The 16588-nt window shown below is 54.6% G+C and overlaps 1 protein-coding gene across 1 annotated transcript in view; it reads left to right on the top strand.

Moving 5' to 3' along the window:
* Positions 1-12831, top strand: part of POGLUT1 (protein O-glucosyltransferase 1) — a 46796-nt gene extending 33965 nt beyond the window's left edge. The window contains exon 11 of the mRNA XM_068271025.1: positions 6493-12831. Within this exon, the coding sequence (XP_068127126.1) occupies positions 6493-6649 (157 nt within the window). The 3' untranslated portion in view covers positions 6650-12831. The remainder of the gene's footprint in view (positions 1-6492) is intronic.
* The last annotated feature ends 3757 nt before the right edge of the window (positions 12832-16588 follow it).

Raw genomic sequence — 16588 nt, 5'->3', positions numbered from 1 at the left:
GAGTACTGCGCATGCGCAGAGCGCCCCCAGCAGCAGGAGCACGATCTGGGTGCACGCTGCTTGGGGCTGCGCATGCTCAGTGCAGGTACATAACCGAGTACTGCGCATGCGCAGAGCGCTCCCAGCAGCAGGAGCGCGATCTGGGTGCACGCTGCTTGGGGCTGCACATGCTCAGTACAGGTACATAACCGAGTACTGCGCATGCGCAGAGCGCTCCCAGCAGCAGGAGCGCGATCTGGGTGCACGCTGCTTTGGGCTGTACATGCTCAGTACAGGTACATAACCGAGTACTGCGCATGCGCAGAGCGCCCCCAGCAGCAGGAGCGCGATCTGGGTGCACGCTGCTTGGGGCTGCACATGCTCAGTACAGGTACATAACCGAGTACTGCGCATGCGCAGAGCGCTCCCAGCAGCAGGAGCGCGATCTGGGTGCACGCTGCTTGGGGCTGTGCATGCTCAGTACAGGTACATAACCGAGTACTGCGCATGCGCAGAGCGCTCCCAGCAGCAGGAGCGCGATCTGGGTGCACGCTGCTTGGGGCTGCGCATGCTCAGTACAGGTACATAACCGAGTACTGCGCATGCGCAGAGCGCCCCCAGCAGCAGGAGCGCGATCTGGGTGCACGCTGCTTGGGGCTGTGCATGCTCAGTACAGGTACATAACCGAGTACTGCGCATGCGCAGAGCGCTCCCAGCAGCAGGAGCGCGATCTGGGTGCACGCTGCCAGGGGCTGCGCATGCTCAGTACAGGTACATAACTGAGTACTGCGCATGCGCAGAGCGCCCCCAGCAGCAGGAGCGCGATCTGGGTGCACGCTGCTTGGGGCTGCGCATGCTCAGTACAGGTACATAACCGAGTACTGCGCATGCACAGAGCGCTCCCAGCAGCAGGAGCGCGATCTGGGTGCACGCTGCTTGGGGCTGCGCATGCTCAGTACAGGTACATAACCGAGTACTGCGCATGCGCAGAGCGCTCCCAGCAGCAGGAGCGCGATCTGGGTGCATGCTGCCAGGGGCTGCGCATGCTCAGTACAGGTACATAACCGAGTACTGCGCATGCACAGAGCGCTCCCAGCAGCAGGAGCGCGATCTGGGTGCACGCTGCCAGGGGCTGCGCATGCTCAGTACAGGTACATAACCGAGTACTGCGCATGCGCAGAGCGCTCCCAGCAGCAGGAGCGCGATCTGGGTGCACGCTCCCTGGGGCTGCGCATGCTCAGTACAGGTACATAACTGAGTACTGCGCATGCGCAGAGCGCCCCCAGCAGCAGGAGCGCGATCTGGGTGCACGCTGCCAGGGGCTGCGCATGCTCAGTACAGGTACATAACCGAGTACTGCGCATGCACAGAGCGCCCCCAGCAGCAGGAGCGCGATCTGGGTGCACGCTGCCAGGGGCTGCGCATGCTCAGTACAGGTACATAACCGAGTACTGCGCATGCACAGAGCGCCCCCAGCAGCAGGAGCGCGATCTGGGTGCACGCTGCCAGGGGCTGCGCATGCTCAGTACAGGTACATAACCAAGTACTGCGCATGCACAGAGCGCTCCCAGCAGCAGGAGCGCGATCTGGGTGCACGCTGCTTGGGGCTGCGCATGCTCAGTACAGGTACATAACCGAGTACTGCGCATGCACAGAGCGCTCCCAGCAGCAGGAGCGCGATCTGGGTGCACGCTGCTTGGGGCTGCGCATGCTCAGTACAGGTACATAACCGAGTACTGCGCATGCACAGAGCGCTCCCAGCAGCAGGAGCGCGATCTGGGTGCACGCTGCTTGGGGCTGCGCATGCTCTGTACAGGTACATAACCGAGTACTGCGCATGCGCAGAGCGCTCCCAGCAGCAGGAGCGCGATCTGGGTGCACGCTGCTTTGGGCTGCGCATGCTCAGTACAGGTACATAACCGAGTACTGCGCATGCACAGAGCGCTCCCAGCAGCAGGAGCGCGATCTGGGTGCACGCTGCTTTGGGCTGCGCATGCTCAGTACAGGTACATAACTGAGTACTGTGCATGCGCAGAGCGCTCCCAGCAGCAGGAGCGCGATCTGGGTGCACGCTGCTTTGGGCTGCGCATGCTCAGTACAGGTACATAACTGAGTACTGCGCATGCGCAGAGCGCTCCCAGCAGCAGGAGCGCGATCTGGGTGCACGCTGCTTGGGGCTGCGCATGCTCAGTACAGGTACATAACCGAGTACTGCGCATGCGCAGAGCGCTCCCAGCAGCAGGAGCGCGATCTGGGTGCACGCTGCTTGGGGCTGCGCATGCTCAGTACAGGTACATAACCGAGTACTGCGCATGCGCAGAGCGCTCCCTGCAGCAGGAGCGCGATCTGGGTGCACGCTGCTTGGGGCTGCGCATGCTCAGTACAGGTACATAACCGAGTACTGCGCATGCACAGAGCGCTCCCAGCAGCAGGAGCGCGATCTGGGTGCACGCTGCTTGGGGCTGCGCATGCTCAGTACAGGTACATAACCGAGTACTGCGCATGCACAGAGCGCTCCCAGCAGCAGGAGCGCGATCTGGGTGCACGCTGCTTGGGGCTGCGCATGCTCTGTACAGGTACATAACCGAGTACTGCGCATGCGCAGAGCGCTCCCAGCAGCAGGAGCGCGATCTGGGTGCACGCTGCTTTGGGCTGCGCATGCTCAGTACAGGTACATAACCGAGTACTGCGCATGCACAGAGCGCTCCCAGCAGCAGGAGCGCGATCTGGGTGCACGCTGCTTTGGGCTGCGCATGCTCAGTACAGGTACATAACTGAGTACTGCGCATGCGCAGAGCGCTCCCAGCAGCAGGAGCGCGATCTGGGTGCACGCTGCTTTGGGCTGCGCATGCTCAGTACAGGTACATAACTGAGTACTGCGCATGCGCAGAGCGCTCCCAGCAGCAGGAGCGCGATCTGGGTGCACGCTGGTTGGGGCTGCGCATGCTCTGTAGCCAGAGACTCGCACCGACGGGCCAGGAGGACGTTGTGTTTTTTTTTTTTTTTTAGATGACTTAAAGATTACTTGACAGTTTGACCACTGTGGCTGCTATGGGAGATCCGCAATCTTTCCCAGTATGTCTGTGGGTTGTCCTATCTACTTAGAGAGATTCCAGACACACTTAGTACTCTGTTTGTTTGTTAAGAACGTTCTGTTGATGCACCTGCAGGTTATTTTCTGTGAGATAGCTGGGTGGGAACAGACCTGAATCATGGCAATTTGAGACAACATTCCATAAAAGGAATTTCAGGCTATGTTTCCACTTGTGCGTTTTGTGTCCGTTTTTTTGCTCAGAAAATTTGCGTAGATCTTAAAACTAATGTAAGTCAATGCAGCCGTTTCCACTCCATGCGAATTTTCCTTAGCGTTCGTACGCGTGAAAAAAAAATGTGAGGTCCTGCATCATATTTTCAGACATCGCGTACGATTCGCGCACAATGCTTTGTATAGGCAATTCAAATTGTCACGTTATTTGCGTGAAAATTCGCATTAGATCCATGGTTACAGGAAATTGTCAGCAGTCATGACTAAGCTGTTACTAGGCAGATTATGTATATTTAACTAATGCGAATTTTCGCGCACGACAATTCGCATAAAAACTCCTACAAATTTACATGCAAATTTTCACCAATCAGAAAAATCTTATCCGATTTTTTTGCAGGCGAAGATGTCACGCTAGAGTGGAAACGCAGCCTCAAGCTCACAAAGAGGAGGAGATTACAGTCTCCACACAAAAGCAAGAGTTAAAGAGGAACTCTAACAATTGCTTTATATACCTTCACTAGACAGTTTACAGAAAGTCATACTTCTGATCACCTGGAAAAGATATCAGTGCATTGCTGGCATGAAGCCCGACATTCTATGTATTGTACAAGAACACAGGATTTCATTTCTTTGTAATGGAATGCAATACAGTAGCCAAGTTTGATCTCCATATGATCTGTATTTGTAGCAGGTCATAAATCTGCTATTATTGTGTGCAGGCAATGAGCAGAAGTCAAAATATGAAAATGCCACGCATTTCTGACCATATTCTGCTGCCCAGACGCCAGAGGGTCCGCCCCTAGAGGGGCAAATCTGCAAGCCCCACCTCTTTAAGGTGAAATGTAAAAAGTGGAGCTGTAGAGTTTGCTAAGGAACCTGGAGCTGGCAGAGTTGGTTGCCGCTTATATGGAATTCTGAATGCTCGGACTTCCACCACACGGACAGATATCTTCAAACTTTAAAGGAATACTATCGATGTATGCATTTATTTGTAAATGCTGTATGTTGTAGCACACATTAGGGCAAGTACTAGGAACAATTTGATTCCTCACACAGCTGTTCCTCTCAGCTGTAAAATCCTCCCTCAGTTTTGGCGTCAGTGTTGGATACAAAATGTATCTAATACTGACGGCTCCCAGAGGGCTAGACCATGTCTCTGCACAGGGGAGTTGCTATCAACTCCTCAGTTTATAGTTTAATTATCACCTTGCTGAAAGAATCTTGTTGATATGGTGGTAAGGGGTTAAAGATTCTAGCAATGTGTGTTTATTATCTTTGCTTCTCTTGACTGATAAAGATACTAATAATGCTAATTGTAGACAGTGGTCTGCCCCTCTCAGCAGCTTGTGAAGTGGATGCAGCCTGGAGTGAATCACCACAAGCAGGCAGCCAGTCTGAGTGTAAACACAGACTATTGTTTATAGCTAGTTATATTCCAGCAATATTCCAGCTCATTTAGTTACCTGTTACCACCTCAGATCAGCCTATTTGTCCTCATGTCTGCTGCATGCTGTGAGTGACACTGAAATATATTTGTGAGCTGTGTGACAGAGTAACCAAGCAGCTCAGGGTGACCCAAACTACTATGAGCTGTGTGAGAAATGAATTTTTAAGCAGGGATAGTGAGAGAGAGACCTGGGTGAATAAATAAAGTGCCCCTAGCACTAGTGGTAATGTGTACACTAATATAGAGTATTAAAAAAAAGTCGTTTCAGTCGATAGTACTCCTTTAAGTGTTCATTTCCCCATTTTCTCCTATGATATTTCAATGCTACATTTTTCTATAATGCTAATAATCCTCTATTTGCACTTTTTATTAGATGGCAGAAAGTCATTTATTCAGACACTACCTGTACTGAGTACCGCAGAACAAAGTCTGCTTCTGACAAAACTGTTACTCAGAGAACAGATTACATAGCTGCTCTCTCTTTCCCAAATCCAAAGAGGTTGCAAAATTATGTATGTCGGTGGCAGGACCTGTTCCCCAGTCAGTCCCCTATCTCTGGTGCCCCCCGTAACCAGCCAGGGGAGTCTGCCGGCCCCCAGTAACCGGCACTGTGAGCCCTTTCTGGAGTCTGGGGCCCCCAGTAACCGGCACTGTCAGCCCTCGGGGAGTCTGGGGCCCCCAGTACCCGGCACTGTCACTCCCCGGGGAGTCTGGGGCCCCCAGTAACCGGCACTGTCAGTCCTCGGGGTGTCTGGGGTCCCCCAGTAACCGACACTGTCAGTCCTCGGGGTGTCTGGGGCTCCCAGTAATCAGCACTGTCAGCCTTTGGGGAGTCTGGGGCCCCCAGTAACTGGCACTGTCAGTCCTCGGGGAGTCTGGGACCCCCAGTAACCGGCACTGTCAGTCCTCGGGGTGTCTGTGGTCCCCCAGTAACCAGCACTGTCAGTCCTCGGGGTGTCTGGGGCTCCCAGTAACCAGCACTGTCAATCCTCGGGGTGTCTGGGGCTCCCAGTAACCAGCACTGTCAGTCCTCGGGTAGTCTGGGGGCTCCCAGTAACCAGCACTGTCAGTCCTCGGGGTGTCTGGGGCTCCCAGTAACCAGCACTGTCAATCCTCGGGGTGTCTGGGGGTTCCCAGTAACCAGCACTGTCAGTCCTCGGGGTGTCTGGGGCTCCCAGTAACCAGCACTGTCAATCCTCGGGGTGTCTGGGGGCTCCCAGTAATCAGCACTGTCAGTCCTCGGGGTGTTAGGGGGCTCCCAGTAACTAGCACTGTCAGTCTTTGGGGTGTCTGGGGCTCCCAGTAACCAGCACTGTCAGTCCTCGGGGTGTCTGCGGCCCCCAGTAACCAGCACTGTCAATCCTCGGGGTGTCTGGGGGCTCCCAGTAACCAGCACTGTCAGTCCTCGCGGTGTCTGGGGGCTCCCAGTAACCAGCACTGTCAGTCCTCGGGTAGTCTGGGGGCTCCCAGTAACCAGCACTGTCAGTCCTCGGGTAGTCTGGGGGCTCCCAGTAACCAGCACTGTCAGTCCTCGGGGTGTCTGGGGCTCCCAGTAACCAGCACTGTCAGTCCTCGGGGTGTCTGGGGCTCCCAGTAACCAGCACTGTCAGTCCTCGGGGTGTCTGGGGGCTCCCAGTAACCAGCACTGTCAGTCCTCGGGGTATGTGGTTGCCCCCAGTTTCCAGCAGTTCCCTGGGGAGGGGGGGTTGTCCTGGGGGTGCTGTGTGTGTCAGTACAGTTTTGTTATGATCTGTGTTGCATAGATTTGTCTCCTCTCACCCGCTGTGTGTTGTGTCTACAGGGGCAAGCAGTTCATCGGCCGGAACCTCCGCATGGATGACGTGTCCAGCTTCTGGCGCTCTCTGCTCACTCAGTACTCCCAGCTGCTCACTTACAAGGTCCATCGAAGGAAAGGCTACCGTGAGGTCACAAACCGGCCTGATCATCTCGAACTCTAACAGTTCCCCCGGAAGTCACCTGGACAGACAGGAAGTGATCAGAACACCACACCCCCATCACTGGTGAATTTACCTGCTGTGAACCCCATGTTGTGCCAGTTCTCCCTCACATCTGCCCCTGTATGCCGTGGAGAGTGTGGACTGGATTACTTCCTGTCTACAGGCCAGGTCCGTGGTATGAAGACACCTCTATCAAGTAATGAGACAGGAATGTAATACAAAATACAGCCGGCGTGACATCCTACAATCAAGAAGAGCACGCAGTACTGCCTGCAGCGTGGGAGACAATGATATCCAGCAGACAAGGAGCATGCAGTACTGTCTGCAGCGTGGGAGACAGTGATATCCAGCAGACAAGGAACATGCAGTACTGCCTGCAGCGTGGGAGACAATGATATACAGCAGACAAGGAGCATGCAGTACTGTCTGCAGCGTGGGAGACAATGATATCCAGCAGACAAGGAGCACGCAGTACTGCTTGCAGCGTGGGAGACAGTGATATCCAGCAGACAAGGAGCACACAGTACTGCCTGCAGCGTGGGAGACAGTGATATCCAGCAGACAAGGAGCACGCAGTACTGCCTGCAGCGTGGGAGACAATGATATCCAGCAGACAAGGAGCACACAGTACTGCCTGCTGCGTGGGAGAGAATGATATCCAGCAGACAAGGAGCACGCAGTACAGCCTGCAGCGTGGGAGACAATGATATCCAGCAGACAAGGAGCACGCAGTACTGTCTGCAGCGTGGGAGACAGTGATATCCAGCAGACAAGGAGCACGCAGTACAGCCTGCAGCGTGGGAGACAATGATATCCAGCAGACAAGGAGCACGCAGTACTGCTTGCAGCGTGGGAGACAATGATATCCAGCAGACAAGGAGCACGCAGTACAGCCTGCAGCATGGGAGACAGTGATATCCAGCAGACAAGGAGCATGCAGTACTGCCTGCAGCGTGGGAGACAATGATATACAGCAGACAAGGAGCATGCAGTACTGTCTGCAGCGTGGGAGACAATGATATCCAGCAGACAAGGAGCACGCAGTACTGTCTGCAGCGTGGGAGACAATGATATCCAGCAGACAAGGAGCACGCAGTACTGTCTGCAGCGTGGGAGACAGTGATATCCAGCAGACAAGGAGCACGCAGTACTGGCTGCAGCGTGGGAGACAGTGATATCCAGCAGACAAGGAGCACGCAGTACTGCCTGCAGCGTGGGAGACAATGATATCCAGCAGACAAGGAGCATGCAGTACTGTCTGCAGCGTGGGAGACAATGATATCCAGCAGACAAGGAGCACGCAGTACAGCCTGCAGCGTGGGAGACAATGATATCCAGCAGACAAGGAGCACGCAGTACTGCCTGCAGCATGGGAGACAATGATATCCAGCAGACAAGGAGCACGCAGTACTGCCTGCAGCGTGGGAGACAATGATATCCAGCAGACAAGGAGCACGCAGTACAGCCTGCAGCGTGGGAGACAATGATATCCCGCAGACAAGGAGCACGCAGTACTGCCTGCAGTGTGGGAGACAATGATATTCAGCAGACAAGGAGCACATTGTACTGCCTGCAGCATGGGAGACAATGATATCCAGCAGACAAGGAGCAGGCAGTACTGTCTGCAGCGTGGGAGAGAATGATATCCAGCAGACAAGGAGCACGCAGTACTGTCTGCAGCGTGGGAGACAATGATATCCAGCAGACAAGGAGCACGCAGTACTGCCTGCAGCGTGGGAGACAATGATATCCAGCAGACAAGGAGCACATTGTACTGCCTGCAGCGTGGGAGACAATGATATCCAGCAGACAAGGAGCACGCAGTACTCTCTGCAGCGTGAGAGACAATGATATCCAGCAGACAAGGAGCACGCAGTACAGCCTGCAGCGTGGGAGACAATGATATCCAGCAGACAAGGAGCATGCAGTACTGCCTGCAGCGTGGTAGACAGTGATATCCAGCAGACAAGAAGCATGCAGTACTGTCTGCAGCGTGGGAGACAGTGATATCCAGCAGACAAGGAGCACGCAGTACTGCCTGCAGCTTGGGAGACAGTGGTATCCAGCAGACAAGGAGCACGCAGTACTGTCTGCAGAGTGGGAGACAATGATATCCAGCAGACAAGGAGCACGCAGTACTGCCTGCAGCGTGGGAGACAATTATATCCAGCAGACAAGGAGCACGCAGTACTGGCTGCAGCGTGGGAGACAGTGATATCCAGCAGACAAGGAGCATGCAGTACTGTCTGCAGCGTGGGAGACAATGATATCCAGCAGACAAGGAGCACACAGTACTGCCTGCAGCACGGGAGACCATGATATCCAGCAGACAAGGAGCACGCAGTACTACCTGCAGCGTGGGGGACAGTGATATCCAGCAGACAAGGAGCATGCAGTACTGCCTGCAGCGTGGGAGACAATGATATCTAGCAGACAAGGAGCACACAGTACTGCCTGCAGCGTGGGAGACAATGATATCCAGCAGACAAGGAGCACATTGTACTGCCTACAGCATGGGAGGCAATGATATCCAGCAGACAAGGAGCACGCAGTACTGTCTGCAGCGTGGGAGGCAATGATATCCAGCAGACAAGGAGCACGCAGTACTGTCTGCAGCGTGGGAGACAATTATATCCAGCAGACAAGGAGCACGCAGTACTGGCTGCAGCGTGGGAGACAGTGATATCCAGCAGACAAGGAGCATGCAGTACTGTCTGCAGCGTGGGAGACAATGATATCCAGCAGACAAGGAGCACACAGTACTGCCTGCAGCACGGGAGACCATGATATCCAGCAGACAAGGAGCACGCAGTACTACCTGCAGCGTGGGGGACAGTGATATCCAGCAGACAAGGAGCATGCAGTACTGCCTGCAGCGTGGGAGACAATGATATCTAGCAGACAAGGAGCACACAGTACTGCCTGCAGCGTGGGGGACAATGATATCCAGCAGACAAGGAGCACATTGTACTGCCTACAGCATGGGAGGCAATGATATCCAGCAGACAAGGAGCACGCAGTACTGTCTGCAGCGTGGGAGGCAATGATATCCAGCAGACAAGGAGCACGCAGTACTGTCTGCAGCGTGGGAGACAATGATATCCAGCAGACAAGGAGCACGCAGTACTGCCTGCAGCGTGGGAGACAATGATATCCAGCAGACAAGGAGCACATTGTACTGCCTGCAGCGTGGGAGACCATGATATCCAGCAGACAAGGAGCACGCAGTACAGCCTGCAGCGTGGGAGACAATGATATCCAGCAGACAAGGAGCACGCAGTACTGCCTGCAGCGTGGTAGACAGTGATATCCAGCAGACAAGGAGCATGCAGTACTGTCTGCAGCGTGGGAGACAGTGATATCCAGCAGACAAGGAGCACGCAGTTCTGCCTGCAGCGTGGGAGACAGTGATATCCAGCAGACAAGGAGCACGCAGTACTGTCTGCAGAGTGGGAGACAATGATATCCAGCAGACAAGGAGCACGCAGTACTGCCTGCAGCGTGGGAGACAATGATATCCAGCAGACAAGGAGCACGCAGTACTGGCTGCAGCATGGGAGACAGTGATATCCAGCAGACAAGGAGCATGCAGTACTGTCTGCAGCGTGGGAGACAATGATATCCAGCAGACAAGGAGCACACAGTACTGCCTGCAGCATGGGAGACCATGATATCCAGCAGACAAGGAGCACACTGTACTGCCTGCAGCATGGGAGGCAATGATATCCAGCAGACAAGCAGCACGCAGTACTGCCTGCAGCGTGGGAGACAATGATATCCATCAGACAAGGAGCACGCAGTACTGCCTGCAGCGTGGGAGACAATGATATCCATCAGACAAGGAGCACGCAGTACTGTCTGCAGCGTGGGTGACAATGATATCCAGCAGACAAGGAGCACGCAGTACTGGCTGCAGCGTGGGAGACAGTGATATCCAGCAGACAAGGAGCACGCAGTACTGCCTGCAGCGTGGGAGACAGTGATATCCAGCAGACAAGGAGCATGCAGTACAGCCTGCAGCGTGGGAGACAATGATATCCAGCAGACAAGGAGCACGCAGTACTGTCTGCAGCGTGGGAGACAATGATATCCAGCAGACAAGGAGCACGCAGTACTGCCTGCAGCGTGGGAGACAATGATATCCAGCAGACAAGGAGCATGCAGTACTGCCTGCAGCGTGGGAGACAATGATATCCAGCAGCGTGGGAGATAGTGATATCCAGCAGACAAGGAGCACGCAGTACTGGCTGCAGCGTGGGAGACAATGATATCCAGCAGACAAGGAGCACGCAGTACAGCCTGCAGCGTGGGAGACAGTGATATCCAGCAGACAAGGAGCATGAAGTACTGCCTGCAGCGTGGGAGACAGTGATATCCAGCAGACAAGGAGCACACAGTACTGCCTGCAGCTTGGGAGACAATGATATCCAGCAGACAAGGACCACACAGTACTGCCTGCAGTTTGGGAGACGATATCCAGCAGACAAGGAGCACGCAGTACTGCCTGCAGCGTGGTAGACAATGATATCCAGCAGACATGGAGCACGCAGTACTGCTTGCAGCGTGGGAGACAATGATATTCAGCAGACAAGGAGCACATTGTACTGCCTGCAGCGTGGGAGACAATGATATCCAGCAGACAAGGAGCACATTGTACTGCCTGCAGCATGGGAGACCATGATATCCAGCAGACAAGGAGCACGCAGTACTCTCTGCAGTGTGGGAGACAGTGATATCCAGCAGACAAGGAGCACGTAGTACAGCCTGCAGCGTGGGAGACAGTGATATCCAGCAGACAAGGAGCTTACAGTACTGCCTGCAGCGTGGGAGACAATGATATCCAGCAGACAAGGAGCACACAGTACTGCCTGCAGCTTGGGAGACAGTGATATCCAGCAGACAAGGAGCATGCAGTACTGCCTGCAGCGTGGGAGACAATGATATCCAGCAGACAAGGAGCTTACAGTACTGCCTGCAGCTTGGGAGACAATGATATCCAGCAGACAAGGAGCACACAGTACTGTCTGCAGCGTGGGAGACAGTGATATCCAGCAGACAAGGAGCATGCAGTACTGCCTGCAGCGTGGGAGACAATGATATCCAGCAGACAAGGAGCTTACAGTACTGCCTGCAGCTTGGGAGACAATGATATCCAGCAGACAAGGAGCACGCAGTACTGTCTGCAGCTTGGGAGACAATGATATCCAGCAGACAAGGAGCACGCAGTACTGCCTGCTGCATGGGAGACCATGATATCCAGCAGACAAGGAGCACGCAGTACTGCCTGCAGCGTGGGAGACAATGATATCCAGCAGACAAGGAGCTTACAGTACTGCCTGCATCGTGAGACAATGATATCCAGCAGACAAGGAGCACGCAGTACTGCCTGCAGCGTGGGAGACAATGATATCCAGCAGACAAGGAGCATGCAGTACTGCCTGCAGCGTGGTAGACAATGATATCCAGCAGACAAGGAGCACGCAGTACTGGCTGCAGCTTGGGAGACAAGGATATCCAGCAGACAAGGAGCACACAGTACTGCCTGCAGCACGGGAGACAATGATATCCAGCAGACAAGGAGCACGCAGTACAGCCTGCAGCGTGGGAGACAATGATATCCAGCAGACAAGGAGCACGCAGTACTGTCTGCAGCGTGGGAGACAATGATTTCCAGCAGACAAGGAGCACGCAGTACTGTCTGCAGCGTGGGAGACAATGATATCCAGCAGACAAGGAGCACGCAGTACAGCCTGCAGCGTGGGAGACAATGATATCCAGCAGACAAGGAGCACACAGTACTGCCTGCAGCGTGGGAGACAATGATATCCAGCAGACAAGGAGCACGCAGTACAGCCTGCAGCGTGGGAGACAGTGATATCCAGCAGACAAGGAGCACGCAGTACTGTCTGCAGCGTGGGAGACAATGATATCCGGCAGACAAGGAGCACACAGTACTGTCTGCAGCGTGGGAGACAGTGATATCCTACTGTTGTACACCACATGCTGAGATTGACGTTGTGGGCATGTGACCTGTATTTTTGGAGGTTGTTATACTAGCTCTCCACCACCGGGGGAAGTGTATTTCATTTATAACTCGAAGGGTTGTTAAGTGATTTCTGCCAACTGGAAGGGGAGGTACAAGTGATCTGGATGAAATTTTGTACATTAAATTATTTATAGAACGTCTGCTTTTCTGGTTCATTCTTTCTGTGGTTGCTGGAAAGGGAGTGGGCAGATATATGAGTGGGCACAGATAAAGTAACCCAAGCATGGGTGGCCCCGCAGGGTAGGACCTGGACTGTAAGTGTGAGTGGCAGTGCAAGGGTGGGGCTGGGGTGTGAGGAGCCAGAACAGAAGTGGTGGGATAAGGAAGGGGGAGTGAGTGGCAGAGAAGAGGCCAGAGCGGGAGTGGTGGCATAAGGTTGGGGGAGGGGCTGAGGTGGGAGGAGCCAGAACATGAGTGGTGGGATAAGGAAGGGGGAGTGAGTGGCAGAGCAGAGAAGAGGCCAGAGCTGGAGTGGTGGCATAAGTAAGGGGATGGGTGGGAGGGGCCAGAGCGGGGTTGGTGGCATAAGGAAGGGGTTGGGGTGGAAGGGGCCAGAGCGGGAGTGGTGGCAAAGTAAAGGGACCAGAGCAGTAGCGCCCGGGCCCAGGGAAGAGTCAAGAGTGGTATCGCAGGGGGGGGGGGCTGGAGTGACAGTACATGGAAGGTGTGGCTGTGTACAGTGATCAAAGAGGGACACCTTGAGAGAAAAAGCACGGAGAAGAACACTGGAGCCCCAATAGTGTAGTAAATCACAACAAAGAGTCGACTGATTTAAGTAGAGCGTGGTACTCACAAACGGAGCAACAACCCCGACTCCATTGCCAAAAAGTCAGCTAGTACTTAGATAAGTTATTAAAGTTCTATAGCGTGCATGTAAGAAGTGCTAGGTGCTTACCAAGGAGTCAGGTGAATGGAGGGAGGAGTCTGGCCCTACACAGTCACAGATACGTCTGCTTCAGAGGAGGCTGCTAGGTGCTGCTTACCATGGAGTCAGGTGAATGGAGGGAGGAGTCTGGCCCTACACACTGGCAGATATGTCTGCTTCAGAGGAGGCTGCTAGGTGCTTACCATGAAGTCAAGTGAATGGAGGGAGGAGGAGCCTGGCCCTACACACTGGCAGATAGGTCTGCTTCAGAGGAGGCTGCTAGGTGCTTACCATGGAGTCAGGTGAATGGAGGGAGAAGGAGCCTGGCCCTACACACTGGCAGATACGTCTGCTTCAGAGGAGGCTGCTAGGTGCTTACCAAGGAGTCAGGTGAATGGAGGGAGGAGGAGCCTGACCCTACACACTCACAGATATATCTGCTTCAGAGGAGGCTGCTAGGTGCTTACCATGGAGTCAGGTGAGTGGAGGGAGAGGAGTCTGGCCCTACACACTCACAGATATATCTGCTTCAGAGGAGGCTGCTAGGTGCTGCTTACCATGGAGTCCGGTGAATGGAAGGAGGAGGAATCTGGCCCTACACTCTCCCAGATATGTCTGCTTCAGAGGAGGCTGCTAGGTGCTGCTTACCATGGAGTCCGGTGAATGGAGGGAGGAGGAATCTGGCCCTACACACTGGCAGATATGTCTGCTTCAGAGGAGGCTGCTAGGTGCTGCTTACCATGGAGTCCGGTGAATGGAGGGAGGAGGAATCTGGCCCTACACACTGGCAGATACGTCTGCTTCAGAGGAGGCTGCTAGGTGCTTACCAAGGAGTCAGGTGAATGGAGGGAGGAGGAGCCTGGCCCTACACTCTCCCAGATATGTCTGCTTCAGAGGAGGCTGCTAGGTGCTTACCATGGAGTCAGGTGAATGGAGGGAGGAGGAATCTGGCCCTACACTCTCCCAGATATGTCTGCTTCAGAGGAGGCTGCTAGGTGCTTACCATGGAGTCAGGTGAGTGGAGGGAGGAGGAGTCTGGCTCTACACACTGGCAGATACGTCTGCTTCAGAGGAGGCTGCTAGGTGCTGCTTACCATGGAGTCAGGTGAGTGGAGGGAGGAGGAGTCTGGCTCTACACACTGGCAGATACGTCTGCTTCAGAGGAGGCTGCTAGGTGCTGCTTACCATGGAGTCCGGTGAATGGAGGGAGGAGTCTGGCCCTACACACTGGCAGATACGTCTGCTTCAGAGGAGGCTGCTAGGTGCTTACCATGAAGTCATGTGAATGGAGGGAGGAGGAGCCTGGCCCTACACACTGGCAGATACGTCTGCTTCAGAGGAGGCTGCTAGGTGCTTACCAAGGAGTCAGGTGAATGGAGGGAGGAGGAGCCTGGCCCTACACACTGGCAGATACGTCTGCTTCAGAGAAGGCTGCTAGGTGCTTACCAAGGAGTCAGGTGAATGGAGGGAGGAGGAGCCTGACCCTACACTCTCCCAGATATGTCTGCTTCAGAGGAGGCTGCTAGGTGCTTACCATGGAGTCAGGTGAATGGAGGGAGGAGGAGCCTGACCCTACACACTGGCAGATATGTCTGCTTCAGAGGAGGCTGCTAGGTGCTTACCATGGAGTCAGGTGAGTGGAGGGAGGAGGAGTCTGGCCCTACACACTGGCAGATACGTCTGCTTCAGAGGAGGCTGCTAGGTGCTTACCATGGTGTCAGGTGAATGGAGGGAGGAGTCTGGCCCTACACACTGGCAGATACGTCTGCTTCAGAGGAGGCTGCTAGGTGCTTACCATGAAGTCATGTGAATGGAGGGAGGAGGAGCCTGGCCCTACACACTGGCAGATACGTCTGCTTCAGAGGAGGCTGCTAGGTGCTTACCAAGGAGTCAGGTGAATGGAGGGAGGAGGAGCCTGGCCCTACACTCTCCCAGATACGTCTGCTTCAGAGGAGGCTGCTAGGTGCTTACCATGGAGTCAGGTGAGTGGAGGGAGGAGGAGTCTGGCCCTACACACTGGCAGATACGTCTGCTTCAGAGGAGGCTGCTAGGTGCTGCTTACCATGGAGTCCGGTGAATGGAGGGAGGAGGAATCTGGCCCTACACACTGGCAGATATGTCTGCTTCAGAGGAGGCTGCTAGGTGCTTACCATGGTGTCAGGTGAATGGAGGGAGGAGTCTGGCCCTACACACTGGCAGATACGTCTGCTTCAGAGGAGGCTGCTAGGTGCTTACCATGAAGTCATGTGAATGGAGGGAGGAGGAGCCTGGCCCTACACACTGGCAGATACGTCTGCTTCAGAGGAGGCTGCTAGGTGCTTACCAAGGAGTCAGGTGAATGGAGGGAGGAGGAGCCTGGCCCTACACTCTCCCAGATATGTCTGCTTCAGAGGAGGCTGCTAGGTGCTTGCCATGGAGTCAGGTGAATGGAGGGAGGAGGAATCTGGCCCTACACACTGGCAGATACGTCTGCTTCAGAGGAGGCTGCTAGGTGCTTACCAAGGAGTCAGGTGAATGGAGGGAGGAGGAGCCTTGCCCTACACTCTCCCAGATACGTCTGCTTCAGAGGAGGCTGCTAGGTGCTTACCATGGAGTGAGTGGAGGGAGGAGGAGTCTGGCCCTACACACTGGCAGATACGTCTGCTTCAGAGGAGGCTGCTAGGTGCTGCTTACCATGGAGTCCGGTGAATGGAGGGAGGAGGAATCTGGCCCTACACACTCGCAGATACGTCTGCTTCAGAGGAGGCTGCTAGGTGCTTACCATGGTGTCAGGTGAATGGAGGGAGGAGTCTGGCCCTACACACTGGCAGATAAGTCTGCTTCAGAGGAGGCTGCTAGGTGCTTACCATGAAGTCATGTGAATGGAGGGAGGAGGAGCCTGGCCCTACACTCTCCCAGATATGTCTGCTTCAGAGGAGGCTGCTAGGTGCTTACCATGGAGTCAGGTGAATGGAGGGAGGAGGAATCTGGCCCTACACACTGGCAGATACGTCTGCTTCAGAGGAGGCTGCTAGGTGCTTACCATGGA

Source organism: Hyperolius riggenbachi, chromosome 2 (assembly GCF_040937935.1).
Source record: "Hyperolius riggenbachi isolate aHypRig1 chromosome 2, aHypRig1.pri, whole genome shotgun sequence".
Lineage (NCBI taxonomy): Eukaryota > Metazoa > Chordata > Amphibia > Anura > Hyperoliidae > Hyperolius > Hyperolius riggenbachi.
This window is presented reverse-complemented; position numbering and strand designations above follow the sequence as displayed.